Here is a 16,347-nt window from a genome sequence, read left to right on the forward strand (position 1 = left end):
ACCCCATGAGGTTGTAAGGCTCAGGTATTTTTATTCCCACTTTGCAGCTAGAAAAAGGAAACCAAGGGGAACAAATACACTGAGTGAATTTCTGTAAGTCACGTAGTTAGTTGATGGCCACAATGGAACTGAAGCTTCCATTCTGCCTCTTATTTCTTGCTTGAAAATTGTGGTCATTTTCAGTCTCCACTTCATCACCACCAGACCCCTGCCTCTACGACGCTTTCCTCTGTGGTTTTCACTTTTTCCCACTTTGGTTCTTGTATAGCAAGGGTGGCTTTATATTGGCTAGCAAGGATCTCACTCCTGTTTATTTCATTATAATTACGTTCACATTCATATGGTGGAGGGACAAAATATAAGGGGCATTTCTTTTTTCTCTTTACAAATACTGTTGGTTGACTGAAGTATTAGGTTGGGGAATCCTGGATCAGAGAAGAGACCTGAGTTCAATATTAGGTCCTCACTTTCTTTGCAGATGGTTTTATCCTCCTGACAGTCAGGCTCTCCCCAGAGCCTTGTCCACGCGGGCGAGACTGTGGCCTGTCTCTTTTTGGCGTGAGGATAAATAACGGGCTATCTGGTACTCTTCCAGACTGGAGGTGGCAGTGCACACCACTCATCCAGTTGTCCCTCCCTTGTGCTTAAACTCTTTCCCACTCCTTCCCTCTGTTGCGCCTGCTGGCCCCAAGCCTGGAGCTATTCTAGCTTCCACCGAACGGGGCAGTCTTGCCTCTATCGCTGACTCCACTATAGCATGTTCTGAGCTGACAATTCTTCTATGTTTCATGCATTAACATGGAAGCCATGCCCCATCTCCCTTCCAGAAATCTGTTGAAAACTCTCATCCATTAGGACTTACGTTGCCCTTCACTTCACCGTTATGGGTAAGAGGCCAGCTGATGCCCTCACCTCACCAATCTAAAGGGATTTCTTCAATACCTTTCTAAGGAGGTGCAGCTGGAAGCATTGGAATCTTTCAGCCGTCCCCACAGGGACAATGTCATCAGCAGATTACTTCCTCAACTTCAGCATAAATTCCAGTATAATTTAACATTGGCTTATTCTTGAATGAATTTCTGCAATATAATCTACTCGGAATATTTGATGCCGTTTTAATACTTTAGACCATGCCAATCCCAGATGTCAATGGTTATACTAACATATAAGAACAGAAGTTTTGATCACCCAGCATTAAGTTGTTCCCTGCATCATAGCATCACTGCAGCTCTCCCAGGAGAAGGCAATTTCTAGAAGGGACTTCATGACAGAACGTGGGAGCCATAACAGCAGCCAGATTAGTCTGACCCTCTGCAGTATCTTCACCAGGACCCCAAAGGACCCCAAAGCCCAATAGGTGGAGTGATTCTCTTTTTTCTGAAGCAGTATGATTGGGTAAATGTGACTTTGTTGTACAGTTCTTATTATTGTCCTCAAAAGCTGAGCTTGTAGCATGGACTGCAAAGTGTGGCAGTCTTCCAGCTGACAGAAGCATACAAAACAAGTCCTTATCTCAAGACAGAGGAGAGGAACCCAAGCACTGTGACTCTCACTTTATAAATCTGCTCTCAGCTCATAAACTACTTTTAACACCAGTGCTTCTTGACATGAGCTCACACCAGAGATTTTGCAACTCATTGATATGGAGGGTGTAAAGAGGCCAGGGACAAAAAAAAAAAAAAAAAAAAAAAAAAAAAAATACATCTGGTGGCTGCAGAGAAAGGGTTATTTGACTTCTGGAGACAGGCTATAGTAATATTCCACTGATTTTATACAGTCTTTGTCTTCCCTGCCTGTGCTGTTCTTATATTCTTATAAGAGCTATTCAGAAAAGTAGTGTCAGGATATGGCTGGAAGGATGACAGATAGTTAGTTAATAGAAGAATGAAAAATAATGCAACTCCCAATTCTTGAGAGGAGATGAGAGATAGTGCAAGCTAAATCCTCCTCTATGTAGTGGGGAATTAATAAGTGAGAAAACTGGAGCAGAAGGTATAAGCATATTCATTAGAGTTATGGACATAACACCCAGAAAACCAAAAATCAAATGTGTTCAAATTGGCTGCCCAGGAGAGTGGAACCAACAACAGAGAGGACTGTGGAAAAGAACAATTTCTTTCCATCTTAAACTCTTTGATACTACTTAGTTTGTTACCATGTGCATGTATTGCTTTGTAATATTTTTCTTAAAATTAGAAAAAAAGACTATGGATTTTTTTCCTAAAATTCAGCGGTTCTGTGTGTGAAGATATGACTTAGTGATAAATTAAGTTAATCTAGATGAAATAACAAATACTGGTTCGCTTTTGGCCTGTGTGAATGGAAATTTCATTTGATTCAACCGAAATAGTTTTCAGATTTTGTTCTTTCATGTGGACATGTCTTCACTGAAAGCCCAGCATATGCTTGGGTCAGTGGCATCCTGCCATCCTGGAAATGTTGCAATTCATTGTGTCCAACAATGTTCTCTTTCCAAACAACACTTCAAGTTCTGCTCAACTTACTAGAGAGAGTTCAAAGGGCACGTCTTCCAACCCCAAACCCTGTGCTCAAAGGATTTGTTTCTTCTAATACCCTTAACCCAGTATTTTTTACATGTGTTATGGCAGTTTTTACATTCTGCCTTTTGCAACTTTATTTGTATACTTATCTCTCTGTTAGACTCTCCATCTTTTGAACAAAAGAAACATGTTCTATAGGGAGAGACTGTGTGGGCTTTGAAGCAATTCTGGCATGCCTTGCCCACTTTCCGGCTACATGACTTTGGGCACCTTCCTTAACATCTTCAAGACCCAGTTGCTACATCCCCAAAATGGGGACAGTGAGGCCTCTCCCAAGGCCCATCAAGATGTTTGAATCAGAAAATGCATGCACAATGCTTAACACATGCCCGGCACACAGCTAATGTGCAGTTAACAACCACTGACTTCCCCTTCCTCTTATTCATCCTTGAGTCTTCCACAGCACCAAACACAGTTCTTTTTCCCTTAGATGATTAAATGGTAAATGAAGGAGTGGGGAAAAGTAGGTTGGTTTGAAAGATTTTGGAAGTATCGCAAAATCCTTTCAGGAAAATAGATATTAATACTACCTTTTAAAATAAAAGTTCTCAAATAAGCATATTAAAGAAGAAATAGCACAGGACTCTGCTTTGCATATTAACCTAACAGAAAACCATCCAGAGATGGATGCCTCCAAAAATCTTGCCTGTGACCCTCCGCCTTTCAGACATTGGCCATGTATCAGCGGTTGTGAGTTCTGCTGAGCCTCTGCCTTCTATGGAATTGGGGTAGAGTCTACAGCTGAGGAGAGCAGTCTGGGAAGCTTGTGTGGAGTTCTGGACCTCACAAAATGCCCACCAGCCTCTTAATAGGTTGGGCACTTGCTCCTTCCTCTGTTCAGAGCTTTCTACATTAAAAACTCCAGTCTGGTTTTGTAAAGTTGGCCCCGATGACTCCACGGAGCCTTTCTGAGTTGCCCAGCTGCAGAACACTTTGCTTGTCACTGTTATGGCTATTTATCACATTCTGATTGCATTATTGTCATTGATATATTTCTCTTACCTATTCCTGTGCCCTTGTTAGAGTATGTGCACAGAGAAGATACTCCATGTGTTTATGTAAAAATAAAACATTAATTCATTAAGATACAGGTCAGGGAAGCCCCTGAATAACCACTGGTGTGATTTTTTAATTTATCCCCACCAAAAACAAAAGATTTCTTCCACAATGGGAACATTCCTTCAGAGGTTCATTGGTAAAAGCCAACTTACTTAAAGAAGTCAATTAGAAAACTATGGTAGCAGCCCGGTGTGGTGGCTCATGCCTGTAATCCCAGCACTTTGGAAGTCCGAGGCGGGCATATCACTTGAGGTCAGGAGTTGGAGACCAGCCTGGCCAACATGGTGAAATCCCATCACTACTAAAAATACAAAAATTAGCTGGGCATGGTGGCACACACCTAAAAAAGTCCCAGTTACTCGGGAGGTTGAGCCCAGGAGGTGGAGGTTGCAGTGAAGTGAGATCTCGCCACTGCACTCCAGCCTGGGTGACAGCGTGAGTGAGACTCAACCTCAGAAACAACAACAACAGGGCCGGGCGCGGTGGCTCACTCCTGTAATCCCAGCACTTTAGGAGCTTGAGGTGGGTGGATCACAAGGTCAGGAGTTTGAGATCAGCCTGGCTAATATGGTGAAACCCCGACTCTACTAAAAATACAAAAAAATTAGCCAGGCTTAGTGGCACATGCCTGTAATCCCAGCCACTCGGGAGGCTGAGGCAGGAGAATTGCTTGAACCCGGGAGGCGGAGGTTGCAGTGAGCCGAGATCGTGCCACTACACTCCAACCTGGGTGACAAAGCGAGACTCTGTCTCAAAAAAAAAAAAAAAAAAAAACCACCACAAACAAACAAAAAACTGTAGTAGCTACTAGTTTAAATTGTTGAAGGAAGAAAAGTTTTTGTAGGGAGGGCACAGGAGTGGAGGATACCAGGAATAAAACAGACACCAGCAAAGAGACCACAGTGGAGGTTTATGGCTGGCAGGGTGGCACGTACCGTAGCCCCAGCTACTTGGGAGACTGAGGTGGGAGGATTGCTTGAATCCAGGAGGTTGAGGCTGCAGTGAACTGTGATCATGCCACTGCACTGCACTCTAGCCTGTATGATAGAGTGAGATCCTGTCTCAAAAAAAAAAAGAAAGAAAGAAAGAATAAATAAAGGTTTATGCACACAGTGTGGGAGGTACAAGGGAGAAAGCATGAGGCTTTTCAGCCTTGAGGGCAGGAAGAACTTTAGGGCACAGGGACACAGAGTCAGAGATAAGACTGTCTGGCCCACCTGCCAGGATTTTGTACAATCACGCTGCATAATGATTCTTGAAAATACAAACATTGCCGGGACTGACTGACAAGTATTGTTCCAGCGGGGAGAGCTGTCAGGGCAAATCAATCCAATTCTACCACATGCCAGTGTGTAGAACAGATATAATTTTGGCTGTTCGGGGATGTCAAAGCGAAGGATGTACCGTATGTGTATTTTGAAATGTGGTGTTCTTTTTAGTCTAACAGCTTGAAAGATTTCTGGGGCTTTCCCCCCTTGGCTTTTTTCTAGAAGTTTTGGGAATTTAACTCCAAATAATTCCATTGCTTTTATCTGCTATAACGTGCAGGTTAAATTAAGCCTTTCTCCCTCCACTCCTACGGACACTTGCTGTCATTTGGGGTATTAAACATTAGTCTAGTGAGGAAAGGGCCATTTGCTGGCATTGGATATTGCATGAGGCATCTCTAGGTCCCTGGTGCCCTCCCAGAAATGTAAAGTTTGGTTTGTAGCAGTCTATCTAGTTGATCACTGCAAGGCTAAATGGAGAGGCTTAGGATGGCTTGTGTGTCTAGGCCCCTTGGAAATCTCTGAAGGTCCACTTGTTCCTTTGGTGACCCAGTGCTATGAGGGCCTGAGGCCCTCAGAAGTTAGCTCACTGAAAATCTCTCTTCTCCGTTCAGAATTTTTCTGCATCCCCACCACCCCCACCCCACTGCCTTCTCTGCACCTTCCCTGGGAATCTCTCCCAGCAGTTATCTCCTCTGCCTTCTTCTCTTCTCTTCTTCTTCTTTTTTTTTTTTTTTTTTTTTTTTGAGCTATTTTTTTTCTGACCCTCAACTATTCCTCTTAACTTACAAATACTATCAAACCTCAAAATGGCCCCTAATCCCCATGTGCTGGAGCCATGGTGCTGTCTCTAGATGAACCTGTCTGCCCCTGCACCCTCCGCCCCTCTCCAGTCTCCCACAGGCTCGGCCTCCATTCTCCAGTCCTGGCTTCCATTTTCTCACTTCCTATTCAGGATACCACCGAGGGCAGGCTGCCTTCTGTTGTCTTCATGGTCATGGTCCGTGGCCCTCTCCTACCTCTGATTAGTTCATTTTTGTCTTGTTCTCTGTCTTTCCCTGATTATCCTCATAGTCATTCTCCGAGGATTCGTTTTTGGTGACATCCTCTGTGACCTTTGGGGTCACAGACCTGATTGCAGCTTCTGTGGCTAGAGACAGCACCTCCCACAAGAGTCTTGTTGAGCTGTGGACCTTTGACGGGCAAGAGGCCGGAGAGGAAAGATGGATGAGGGACGGGATGGAGCCCGCTCTCAGCTCTGTACCAGCCTCTGTGAGGGCAAGTTCTAGTGCTATGCCCTAACTGGCTTCCTTGCTTCCAGTTTTAGTCCAGCCAGATGAATCTCTCTAAAGACTTGCCTTGATCACTTCTTACCATGCTCAAAGATCTTCAACAGCTCCCCAGGACTCATATTTATAATGTAAAATCATGGACTCATGGCTGTGGAGTGTGTGAGCTGGGGCAGACCTAAAATGCCATGTAGCCCAAACTCCCCTATTTAACATTGAGGAAGGGGAGGCACAGAGAAGAAAGTCCTATTTATTAGTGCCAGAACTTGTCTAAACTACTTATTGAGATATTCAAAGCCCTCCATAATCCAGTCTCTTTCTTTCCTTCTTTCTTTCTTTTCCTTCCTTCCTTCCTTCCTTCCTTCCTTCCTTCCTTCCTTCCGTCCTTCCCCTCTCTCTTTCTTTCTTTCCTTCCTTCTTTCTTTCTTTTTTGAGATGGAGTTTTGCTGGAGTGCAGTGGTGCAATCCTGGCTCACTGCAACCTCTGCTTCCCGGGTTCAAGTGATTTTCCTCCCTCAGCCTCCCAAGTAGCTGGGATTACAGGCATGTGCCACCATGCCTGGCTAATTTTGAATTTTTAGTAGAGATGGGGCTTCTCCATGTTGGTCAGGCTGATCTTGAACTCCTGACCTCAGGTGATCCACCCACGTCAGCCTCCCAAAGTGCTGGGATTACAGGCGTGAGCCACTGCACCTGGCCCAGTTTCTTTCTTTTTTTATGGCATGTTGCCTGCTGTTCCTCTTTAGCTAAAACCAAGATAAATCACTCTTTCCCAAAACCACTCGACTTTCCTTCTCCTCATCCTGGTTCTTTCTCTTCTCCCCTCTTAAGTGTTCTCTTCCTCACCATTTTTTTTCTCTTGTTCGATTACTCATCTATTTTTTACATGTTTGTGTTATTATTTGTTCATAAAATAGTTTTGGTTGTCTCATGTATTCCACGCTTAGCAGTGGATTAGGGGAAATTACACTTATTTGTCAACTCCATGCCCAAAGCATTCTTGAGCATGCTCGTAGGTGTTTATTTTAATGCCATTATGATAAGAACTGTGGACTCCTTGTACAATGCCTTGGCTGAAGATAGCTTTTGTGTCATGTGTTCATTTCTTATTGATCTCTGTCATGAGAACTATTTTTAGGAAATTTACTTCTTACTCTGGAGACATTTTTGAGGACATTGATCATTGTGCCTATCAACATCCCTTGTGTAAAATATTTGATACGTTCCTTTAAAAACAAACTGTCACGAAGAATCTTATGTCCCAGAAGGGATCCCTGTGTTCTTATTTATGAGTAGCCAAAATTTTGTAAATTATTGTGTTTTCTTTTTGGCTTCTCCTGCCTGCCAGCAAGCTTAAGATCAAATTATGACTTAAGTTTAATAACCACTGGGGACCCTAGAGTCTGCATACTTGCATTTCTACTTAACGCCTTGTCTTAACTTCCTATTTTATGTCTCTTGACTTCAGTTATTATTAAAGTTTTTGTTTTTCTTTGTGTCATTTATAGTGCCTAAAATATTTTGTGAGTGGAGCAAAGATGTAAGTAAATGGCATGAAAGATATATGTACATGGATTTTTCTGCCCTTTAGGTTATAAGGTCCTTGAAGACAGGGATTATTTTACTCTTCTCTTTTTCTAGGCCCTAGAAAAATGCCGAGGCACTTTCAGTAGGTGCATAGTAAAAGGTTATTGAACTAAATTGATAGAAATAGACTCCTGCCTCCCTAGAGAGGCACAGCTGAACTCATACGCTTTCTCTTTCACTTTGTTTTTTGTAAGAAGGCCAAGACAAGGTATGTTGTAGTGGAAAAAATTCAAACCCTGCTTGTTACTAATTGTACAATCTCACATGAGTTATTTAGCTAATCCAATCCTCCTCTTTTTTTCGTTAGTTGGAAAATGGAGGTAATAATACCCTTCCAGATTGCTATGTCAATTGATAAGTCTTGTAAGTCTCTCAGCACATTCTCTGGCCCATAATAGCAATCAGCACAAGTTAGGCACCCTTTTCCCTCCCTAGTTCCTCGTTGCATTGGAAATAGTACTTGGAAAAGGATAAGTAGTGGATTGCTCCATGGCCACAAGTAAGTCAATTAACTGAGGTGTCATCTGTAAAATAAGTGTGGCTATTGACCTCCTTCAGAGGGATATGAAATTAATTGATGATAATGCACATTGGGAATTTTTGCTGAGAAGTGCTTCAGAATGGCTCAGTCTTGTTACGTGCTCTATTTCATCCTTAATATTATTTATGAATATTTAGCCTTTTCTTGTTCTGGTGTGTTTTATGTCTGTGGTCTTAATTGCATTTATTTTTTAATTTAGTACCAACTTGTATCTTAATAAACATGTATGTGAAACTTTAAAACATAGTTTCTTTCACACAAATTTGTTTTTATAAGGTGGATGATTTTACCTTATTCAGTATGCTGCTAAAACATCAAGATATTTGGAAAATCATTTTTGTTAATTTTATTTTATATCAAGTTCAAGCATTTTTTGAAGTATTTAACGTTTACATTCTGCTTTTAACATTCATATTTTATATTTATCAGTAGTTTTCTAATGAAATTGTTTATTATGAGATGTTTAACTCATTTCAGATGATAAACATGAGTGTTTCAAGTATTTCTAGTAGAAAAGATATTAACTAAATGAAACACCCGTTTTCATTTTAATGTCAGGACATCCTCTCTGTCTTCAGTACCAATCAGGGTCCTGTGTTTCAGAGTCCAAGGGTTGCTCTTCTGAGAGGGAGGGAACCTGAATCCTAGCTCGGTCACCTTCTAGCTGTGTGGCCCCAGGAAAGTCATGTCACTGTGCCAAGCCTCTCACTGATCTGTCAAACTCGAGGCAGCCAGTCTCAATGATCTTTAAGTTCTCTTCCTATCACCATATTGAGTCCTGGGAGATGGAACTGCTGAAGGCAGGCTCTGCATTTAGGACCACAGGGAAACTGAGAGAGAGAATTTTGGGAACTCTAGTACAGAACATTATCTTCTAGAGTATATTACTTTCATCTTTCTCCTGAAAACTTTAAGATCTCTCTCTTTTTAGCTGCAGGTTGCTTTGTCCTTGGCATATATCAGATATTGAATAAATGTCTCTGTTGAAAGTTCCATATGTTTAGTGGAATATGTCCACTGGACCAACAGTATCTATGAAACTCCATTATTGAGGAAATGGGAAAGACACATTTCCTATCTGAGACCTTAAATGAATAAAGTTATATTTATTTTTTATTAGTTTTAGATTTCACAGCAGTGGGTATAGACATGGAGTAATACTTTATCTATTGCCTGTGCATATATATAGAATATGTACCTCTGGGAGGAATCTATACCAGAAATTTGATTTAAGCAATCTGAAACCACAGGCATCTATGTCAACTGCCAGAGACACATTGCGACACAATGCATTTTTCAGGACTCTAATGTGATACTAACACAAAGCCGGAAGTCAGTTCACTTCTGGTACTCATGGGACAAATGACCAAGGGTACCACATTCCCATTCTGAAAAATTCTGTCGGTGACAGGGTTGCCCAGACAGGGTGCCAATCACACGAGTTTGGTGATGTATTTCCTACAGCTCCTATTTGATTCCTCCTTTTCCTGTGGCAGGGTGAATTTTAAGAAGAAATTTTTCTATAAAACTTTTTTTTTTTTTTTTAAATCAGTGATTGTTTTTAGTTTTCCTTCAAATCTAGGAAGTCATTCATGGTAGAGTTTGGACTTCTTTTTTTTTTCTTTTTTAATTTGAGACAGAGTCTCATTCTGTTCTGTCCCCAGGCTGGAGTGCAGTGGCATGATCCCTGCTCACTGCAACCTCTGCCTCCCAGATTCAAACAATTCTCCTGCCTCAGTCTCCCAGGTAGCTGTGATTACAGGTGCGTGCCACCACGCCCATTTAATTTTTGTGGTTTTAATAGAGACAGGGTTTCACCACGTTGGCCAGCTGGTCTCAAACTCCTGACCTCAAGTGATCTGCCCGCCTCAGCCTCCCAAAGTGCTGGGATCACAGGCCTGAGCCACCACACCCAGCCTCTTATTTATTTCTTATTACAGTTGTTTATGTTGGGTTTACGGTGATTTTGCTCAAGTCTCCAAAGTTAAGAGCAGTGAATTGGCTGACCACAGAGAAAGGAAGCATGTGAGAATTTTGCATGCTTATGTGATATTTATCACGGAATCCTTAGGCATGCTTCACTCAGGATATTTTGTGTAAAGCGAATCAAAAATGTCCATAGGGCCCTTCAAGACAGTGATATTCAAAGTCGTAGACCACTGTGAGATAGGAGTTTGACCAGAATGTGAACCAGGGCATTGCTTCCTTCATTACAAAAGTCTTACTCTCAGGAAAAGTTAGCCTAATGTCACATAATCAGCAAAACTAAACCTTTGGATGTCTGGCCTGTTAGCTCCACTGTTGAAAGGTGCAGGAGAAATGGCAGCCCAGTGTTGTTACAGCTTAAGCAGCTTACTGAGCCTTTCTGAGCTCGGGCCCTGAGAAGGAAGGCACTGGTAAGGTGGAGAGGGAAAATGTGGGCCCAGAGCTCAGTGGGTGAGAGGAGCAACCGAGATGTCAGCAGAGGTGGTGCAGGCTAATGCCTCCCTAAAACAGAAGCTTCAAGACAGCTGGGGCTCTAGCAGGAGGGAGAGGGAGTAAAGGATCAGAAATCAGGTGTACAGGCCCTAAAGTACCAGGGGATGAGGGATAGAGATGGCATCCAATTGAGAGGCTTGGGCATCCTTGGCACATTGCCGAGGTTTTATTTAAATCAGGGAGGTAAAGAGATGTTTAGGGAGAGTTGGGGAAATAAGGAGCTCGTGGAGTCACAGGCAGTGAGCTCAGAGTACACCGTGGAAGAGCGTCCAGGGGAGCTGAGGGGCATGAGTGAGCCACGTTGGGAGGATAGTGTCTGGATAACCAGGGACTCCCTGTGGTGTTGTAGGGAAATGGAAAATGGGCAAATTGGGATGAGTTTTGATGCCTTCTTAGAGGAGAATGGGAAGATGTTCTTAGCTCAATGATGTGAAAGTTTCAGATTAGATGTTCTTTCCACTCTTGCCATCTCAGAGAATTGAGCTAGTTTATCACCTACATATTTAAAAGAGTTGACCTCAATTAACTCAAATAACATAGTCAAGTACTATTTTTCTGTCACTATTATTATTAAACATTTTTTTCATAGATATTTATAAAGCACCAGTTGTATGCACAGCACTGTGAGGACCTGTCAGGAATACAAATACAAAATTGTTACCTGTGACCCTAAGTAGCTCAGTCTTATAAAACAGAAATTTGGCCAGGTGCAGCGGCTCATGCCTGTAATCCCAGCGCTTTGGGAGGCCGAGGTGGGTGGAGCACGAGGTCAGGAGTTTGAGATCAGCTTGGCCAATATGGTGAAACCCCGTCTCTACTAAAAATACAAAAAAAATTAGCCGAGCGTGGTGGCACACACCTGTAGTCCCAGCTACTCGGAATGCTGAGGCAGAAGAATCCCTTGAACCTGGGAGGCAGAGGTTGCAGTGAGCCGAGATTGTGCCACTGCACTCCAGCCTGGGTGACAGAGCAAGATTCTGTCTCAAAAAAAAGAGAGAGAAATTTATTCTATTTAGAGATAATACACTGGCAAAAGGACACTGCTCAGATATCAGTGCCCCAAATTGTACCAAAACAGATAAATGCAAATATAGTAGCCCATTTTCTAAAGAAAAGATGCACATTTCCTACTTTCAAGGTCAACATGGGAAAACTGCTTTGATCAATTTTAGTTTTGGAAATGATGAAATTGTGGCTTTGACCTTAAAAACTTATTTTCCACCAAAATTTTCTCCTGCTTGGACTACGAAAAGATAGAAGGTATGCAATCAAATGCAAAAAAAAAAAAAAAAAAAAGTTAAATACTTGCCTTGCTGTGGTTAGAGTGAGAAGTAAATCAAGTGGGAATTTAATTCCCAATGAACATGTGACAACCAGGGAGTTAAATATTAGATTTAAATAGGGCAGCTAATTATCTGCAAGAATTACATTTGTGTCTTTATATGGGCACTCTCCCTAATGAACACATTTCTCTCCTCTTCAGTTCAGGCGTCGCCACTGGAGCATGAGAAATTAATATACGTTCTTATATTCATCAATATTGTTGCTCATAAAAAGACCTTTTGATTTTTATCACCCTGAGTTCCCAGAGGCTCACAGAGGCATTCACAGCTCTGAACCACATGAATTATCAAGGGGAAAAAAATCCCATTAAATCAAAATCTTAATTACCACTTGCATTTTCTATAAAGTTGTGTCCAAAAAGAAACTGAGCAGGCTGTCCATCAACATGAAATGGATGAATAAATGGTGGTATCATCCTTCCATAGAATCTTACACAGTGGTATGAGGGAAATAATTCCTGCTACACACACAATACAACCCAATCTCAAGGACACTGTTGAGAGAGGGATGCAAGACCTGCAACAATTCGTACTGTATAACTCCGTTTAACGTAGGTTCGAAAACAGGTGAAGCTGAACAAGCTCTTGTTAGAGATAACAAGTACAACACTGGTAACAAACTTACAAGGGAAATGATTAAGACAAAATTCAAGAGGATAGTTATCTGTGGGAGATGAGGAAGAATGTAGGTACAATCAGGAGAGAACACATTGGTGCTTCGAAGTTACTGGTGATATTTTATTTCTTAAATGGGATGGTGGGTTCATAGGCATCCATTTTATTATTATCATTTACTGCAGTTTAATTTAAACTGCAGAGATATGGTTTATATTTTCTTATAATGCAGTTCACAATCAACTAAATTTGAAAAATGTTATCAAATTATACCTCAGTACTGTATCTCTACTTTGAGTTGCACGAGGCATCAGGAGATATTTAGAGCTTGCTCTTAACCTTGGGAGCTTACAGATGTGATATAATTTGGGGGATGCATCAGAATACAAACAAGCCATGATAGAATGTCAGTTCAGAGAAAGGTCTTTGGTGGTCAAAGTGGTCCTGGAAAACTCTATGAGAGAATAAGAATTTGAATGGGGCCTTGAAGGATGAACTAAGCAGAGAGGAAGCCTGGCAATTGTTTTTATGTTTTTCTCTATTTCTCTTATAAATCAGATCTCTGCTCATGCAATTTACAATTGAAAAGAGACTTTGTAAAGTAGAAGAAAAGACATGAACTCTGGAATCAGACAGATTTGGGTCCAAATCCCAATTCCATTCCCAGACTGTGAATCTTGGAAATTCCTGCAGACTGTTTTCCCACTTGTAAAATGCAGAGAGGATTCTGTCACAGGATTGTGAGAATGACATGAGAGAATATAGTTGACCACACATTCCAAGCTCTAGAGGGCATCACAGTCTCTTTTTAATGCACCACCATTCAGCAACAAGGAGATCAGAAAACAATACCAGCCAAGACCCGGTGGAACTCCCGTGCTAAGGGACTCAGCATTTAATGTGCTCAGTGAGGAGGCACAGCTTGCATGCACTTCTGTCCTCTGTGGGCCTCTCCTCCATGACCCCTGTCCTTTGGTGTGCTCCCTCTCTGGTTTCCACCTTGCAGCCAATGAGCTTCTGAGGGCCCTTAACTGCCTCCTGCCTTGTGCACCAAGAGCGTGTATGGATGAATGACTTGAGCCATCGCTGCTCCAGACTGTAGGGAGGAACATTCTCTTGTCCTGGGATTCATCTGTTTTTGTTTCTTCTTGGCCTTGGAGAGCCAAGACTGAGCCATGATTTTAAAACAAGGCTAAGGATGCTAGTCTTTAGTGCAGACGTCTAGATGTTTCTGATCCAAACAACGGAAGTCAGTGAGGCCCAGCCGTGTTTCAGCCCACTCCACTAGAAGGCTAAAACTGAGGTGAGGCCAAAACCTTAATGAACAATGCACAGATCTTGCATTTTCCTTTTGTTTCCTCTGACTCCATCTCCCTTAGGAATCTGAGATGGCTTAACCAAGAATTCAGGATTGCTAGCTAGCTCTCTGCTTTGCCCCACTGGACACACTACTAACAAATACATGCAAAGCATCTGGCTTATAAGAAGCCTGCCATTAATGTGAATTTCTCATTCTCACCTTTTTTAGTCTATAAAGTTTATCAAGGATATTTTGCAGTCAGCAACTAGGTATCTACTTTAGTTTTATCAGAAATAATAATCGAGTTCTGGAGAATAAGGTGATGAAACCTCCTCCCAGCCATTTGGGGTGGACTGTGAAGTTGGACACCCAGCCTTTTTGGTTCACTGTGCACAGAGGAGAGACTCTTGGGCCTGGAAGCTCAGGTACAGGCCACCAACTCCTCACCTGCTGCCTTCACCTCCGTGTGCTTCAATTCCAATTTCCATTCTGTCTTTGTTTTGCAGTTGTTCAGCACATCAAGCGACATAACATTGTTCTGAAAAGGGAGCTAGGCGAAGGAGCCTTTGGAAAAGTGTTCCTAGCTGAATGCTATAACCTCTGTCCTGAGCAGGACAAGATCTTGGTGGCAGTGAAGGTAAGAGAACATTCCAGAATGTCTCATTAACCATGATCACACTTATGTGTGGAAATTTAACTCCATTTTATTATATTTTGGTGGCCAATGCAGGAGCAAATCGTTCCTGCTATGGTGGATGTATCCAAATTCCTTTAAACTAAATGGACAGTCGAAAGGACATTTGGGGCACATCCAACTGTCAGAGGTTCTTCTCAGGGCCCACTGACAAATCTGCAGGCTGTGAGGAGCTCTGAGTACTCTTCCAAGTCCATACTAACTGAATTTTGGATGGAAGTCAGTGGGGCCAAAGATCATTTGACCAGCTGAGTCCTGAAGACTCACATGTGTCTCCTCAAATTGTTCGGTGCTTGTGCCAAGCTCAGCTGAAGCTTGTGTCAGGTTTATGGTTCTGGAAGGAAGGATTGTGGACTTCACTTCCCCGTCAGCCTCTGTACCAGTCAATTCTCTACCTTGACCCTCCCAGATGCGCACAAATCTCCAGGGTTTTATATAGCACAGGCATGATTTCATCCGGGGCTGGATGGCATCTCCTGTGAAATTCACCACCCAAGGAGACTTGGTGGTTTTACTAAAACAAGGAAGACCGAAAGTCGTCCATCACAGTCATGTCCTCCTAAACTCAAAAAGGAGTCTTGGTCTTCAATAAGATAAGCATTATGATTGAAAGGGATACAATTTCCACTGAGCTCTCTAAAACACAAGAATTAACAAAAATAGCACAAAAGGCTTCAGGTATTTTGCGTATTTTTTTCAAAAGTTTTTTTAACTCACCAAAATAATGAGTTATATATATATATATATATATATATATATATATATATATATAACACTTGAAAGAGGCATATATTTATAAAATGAATTAAGTTCTAAATGAATATGGACATGGCTAATGTAATAAAATGTAAGTTCTTGACTTAATATAAGATGATTGAATTTTTTGCTGTGTTTTATTTCTGCCAAACAGGAAACATTTTTACAAATGGCATTTATTCATTAGTTAGAACCAGGACAACTTTTCATTTTAGAAAATCAGGAGTCTATTCCGTTACTGTTATACTTAACATTAAAATGTTTCAGTACATACATAATGGGCAACTTAGAAATAAAATTTTTCTTGGAGTCATCCGGCAGACTAAATGGTTTCTATTAAAGTTTATCCAAATAGAAAAACTGTACATTTGCTTTCTTTGTCATCAAAAAAAAAAAAAAAAAAAAAAAACTAACCAAGGTGGCATGATACTCCTAAACTCTCAGAGAAGACTCCTAAACTCTGCACTTTGGAGTGAATAAAGAACAGACCTTCCTAGGAATGATAAATGTAAACATTTTTCAAATAAACGTCATCTTCCCAAGATGGGCAAATGGAGAGGGAGAGAGAGAGGAGAGAGGAGAGAAAGGAGATCCTGGAGAGATGTGAGTTTGAATGGAGTAGAAGGTGGCAAAGTGAGAATCTTGCAGACATTCTGGAGATGTTTAATTTTTGCTTTTGCTATTACTTCCTCTTTTCTTTTACTTACTCAAAAAGTTTTGTTTGTCATTGTTTAGCACAAAATGTTCAGAACATTTGGCAGTGTTAAATCTGCAGTCTCTGTTTTCTTCTTACTGTATCTTTTTTTCCCCCTTTTGGTTAAATGAGACCAAAAGGTAGCTTTATTTTTGTAAATTC

At 41.5% G+C, this 16,347-nt stretch overlaps 1 protein-coding gene across 4 annotated transcripts in view; it reads left to right on the forward strand.

Annotated features, from left to right (window-relative positions):
* The window catches only part of NTRK2 (neurotrophic receptor tyrosine kinase 2), a 366,376-nt gene that overhangs the window by 258,913 nt on the left and 91,116 nt on the right, over window positions 1–16,347 (forward strand). For all 4 annotated transcript variants that reach the window (XM_023229536.1, XM_023229534.1, XM_023229535.1 and 1 more), the window contains one exon: window positions 14,548–14,678. In XM_023229536.1, coding sequence (XP_023085304.1) covers window positions 14,548–14,678 — 131 coding nt within the window. The remainder of the gene's footprint in view (window positions 1–14,547; window positions 14,679–16,347) is intronic.

The sequence above is a fragment of the Piliocolobus tephrosceles genome, chromosome 14 (assembly GCF_002776525.5).
Source record: "Piliocolobus tephrosceles isolate RC106 chromosome 14, ASM277652v3, whole genome shotgun sequence".
Classification (NCBI taxonomy): Eukaryota; Metazoa; Chordata; class Mammalia; order Primates; family Cercopithecidae; genus Piliocolobus; species Piliocolobus tephrosceles.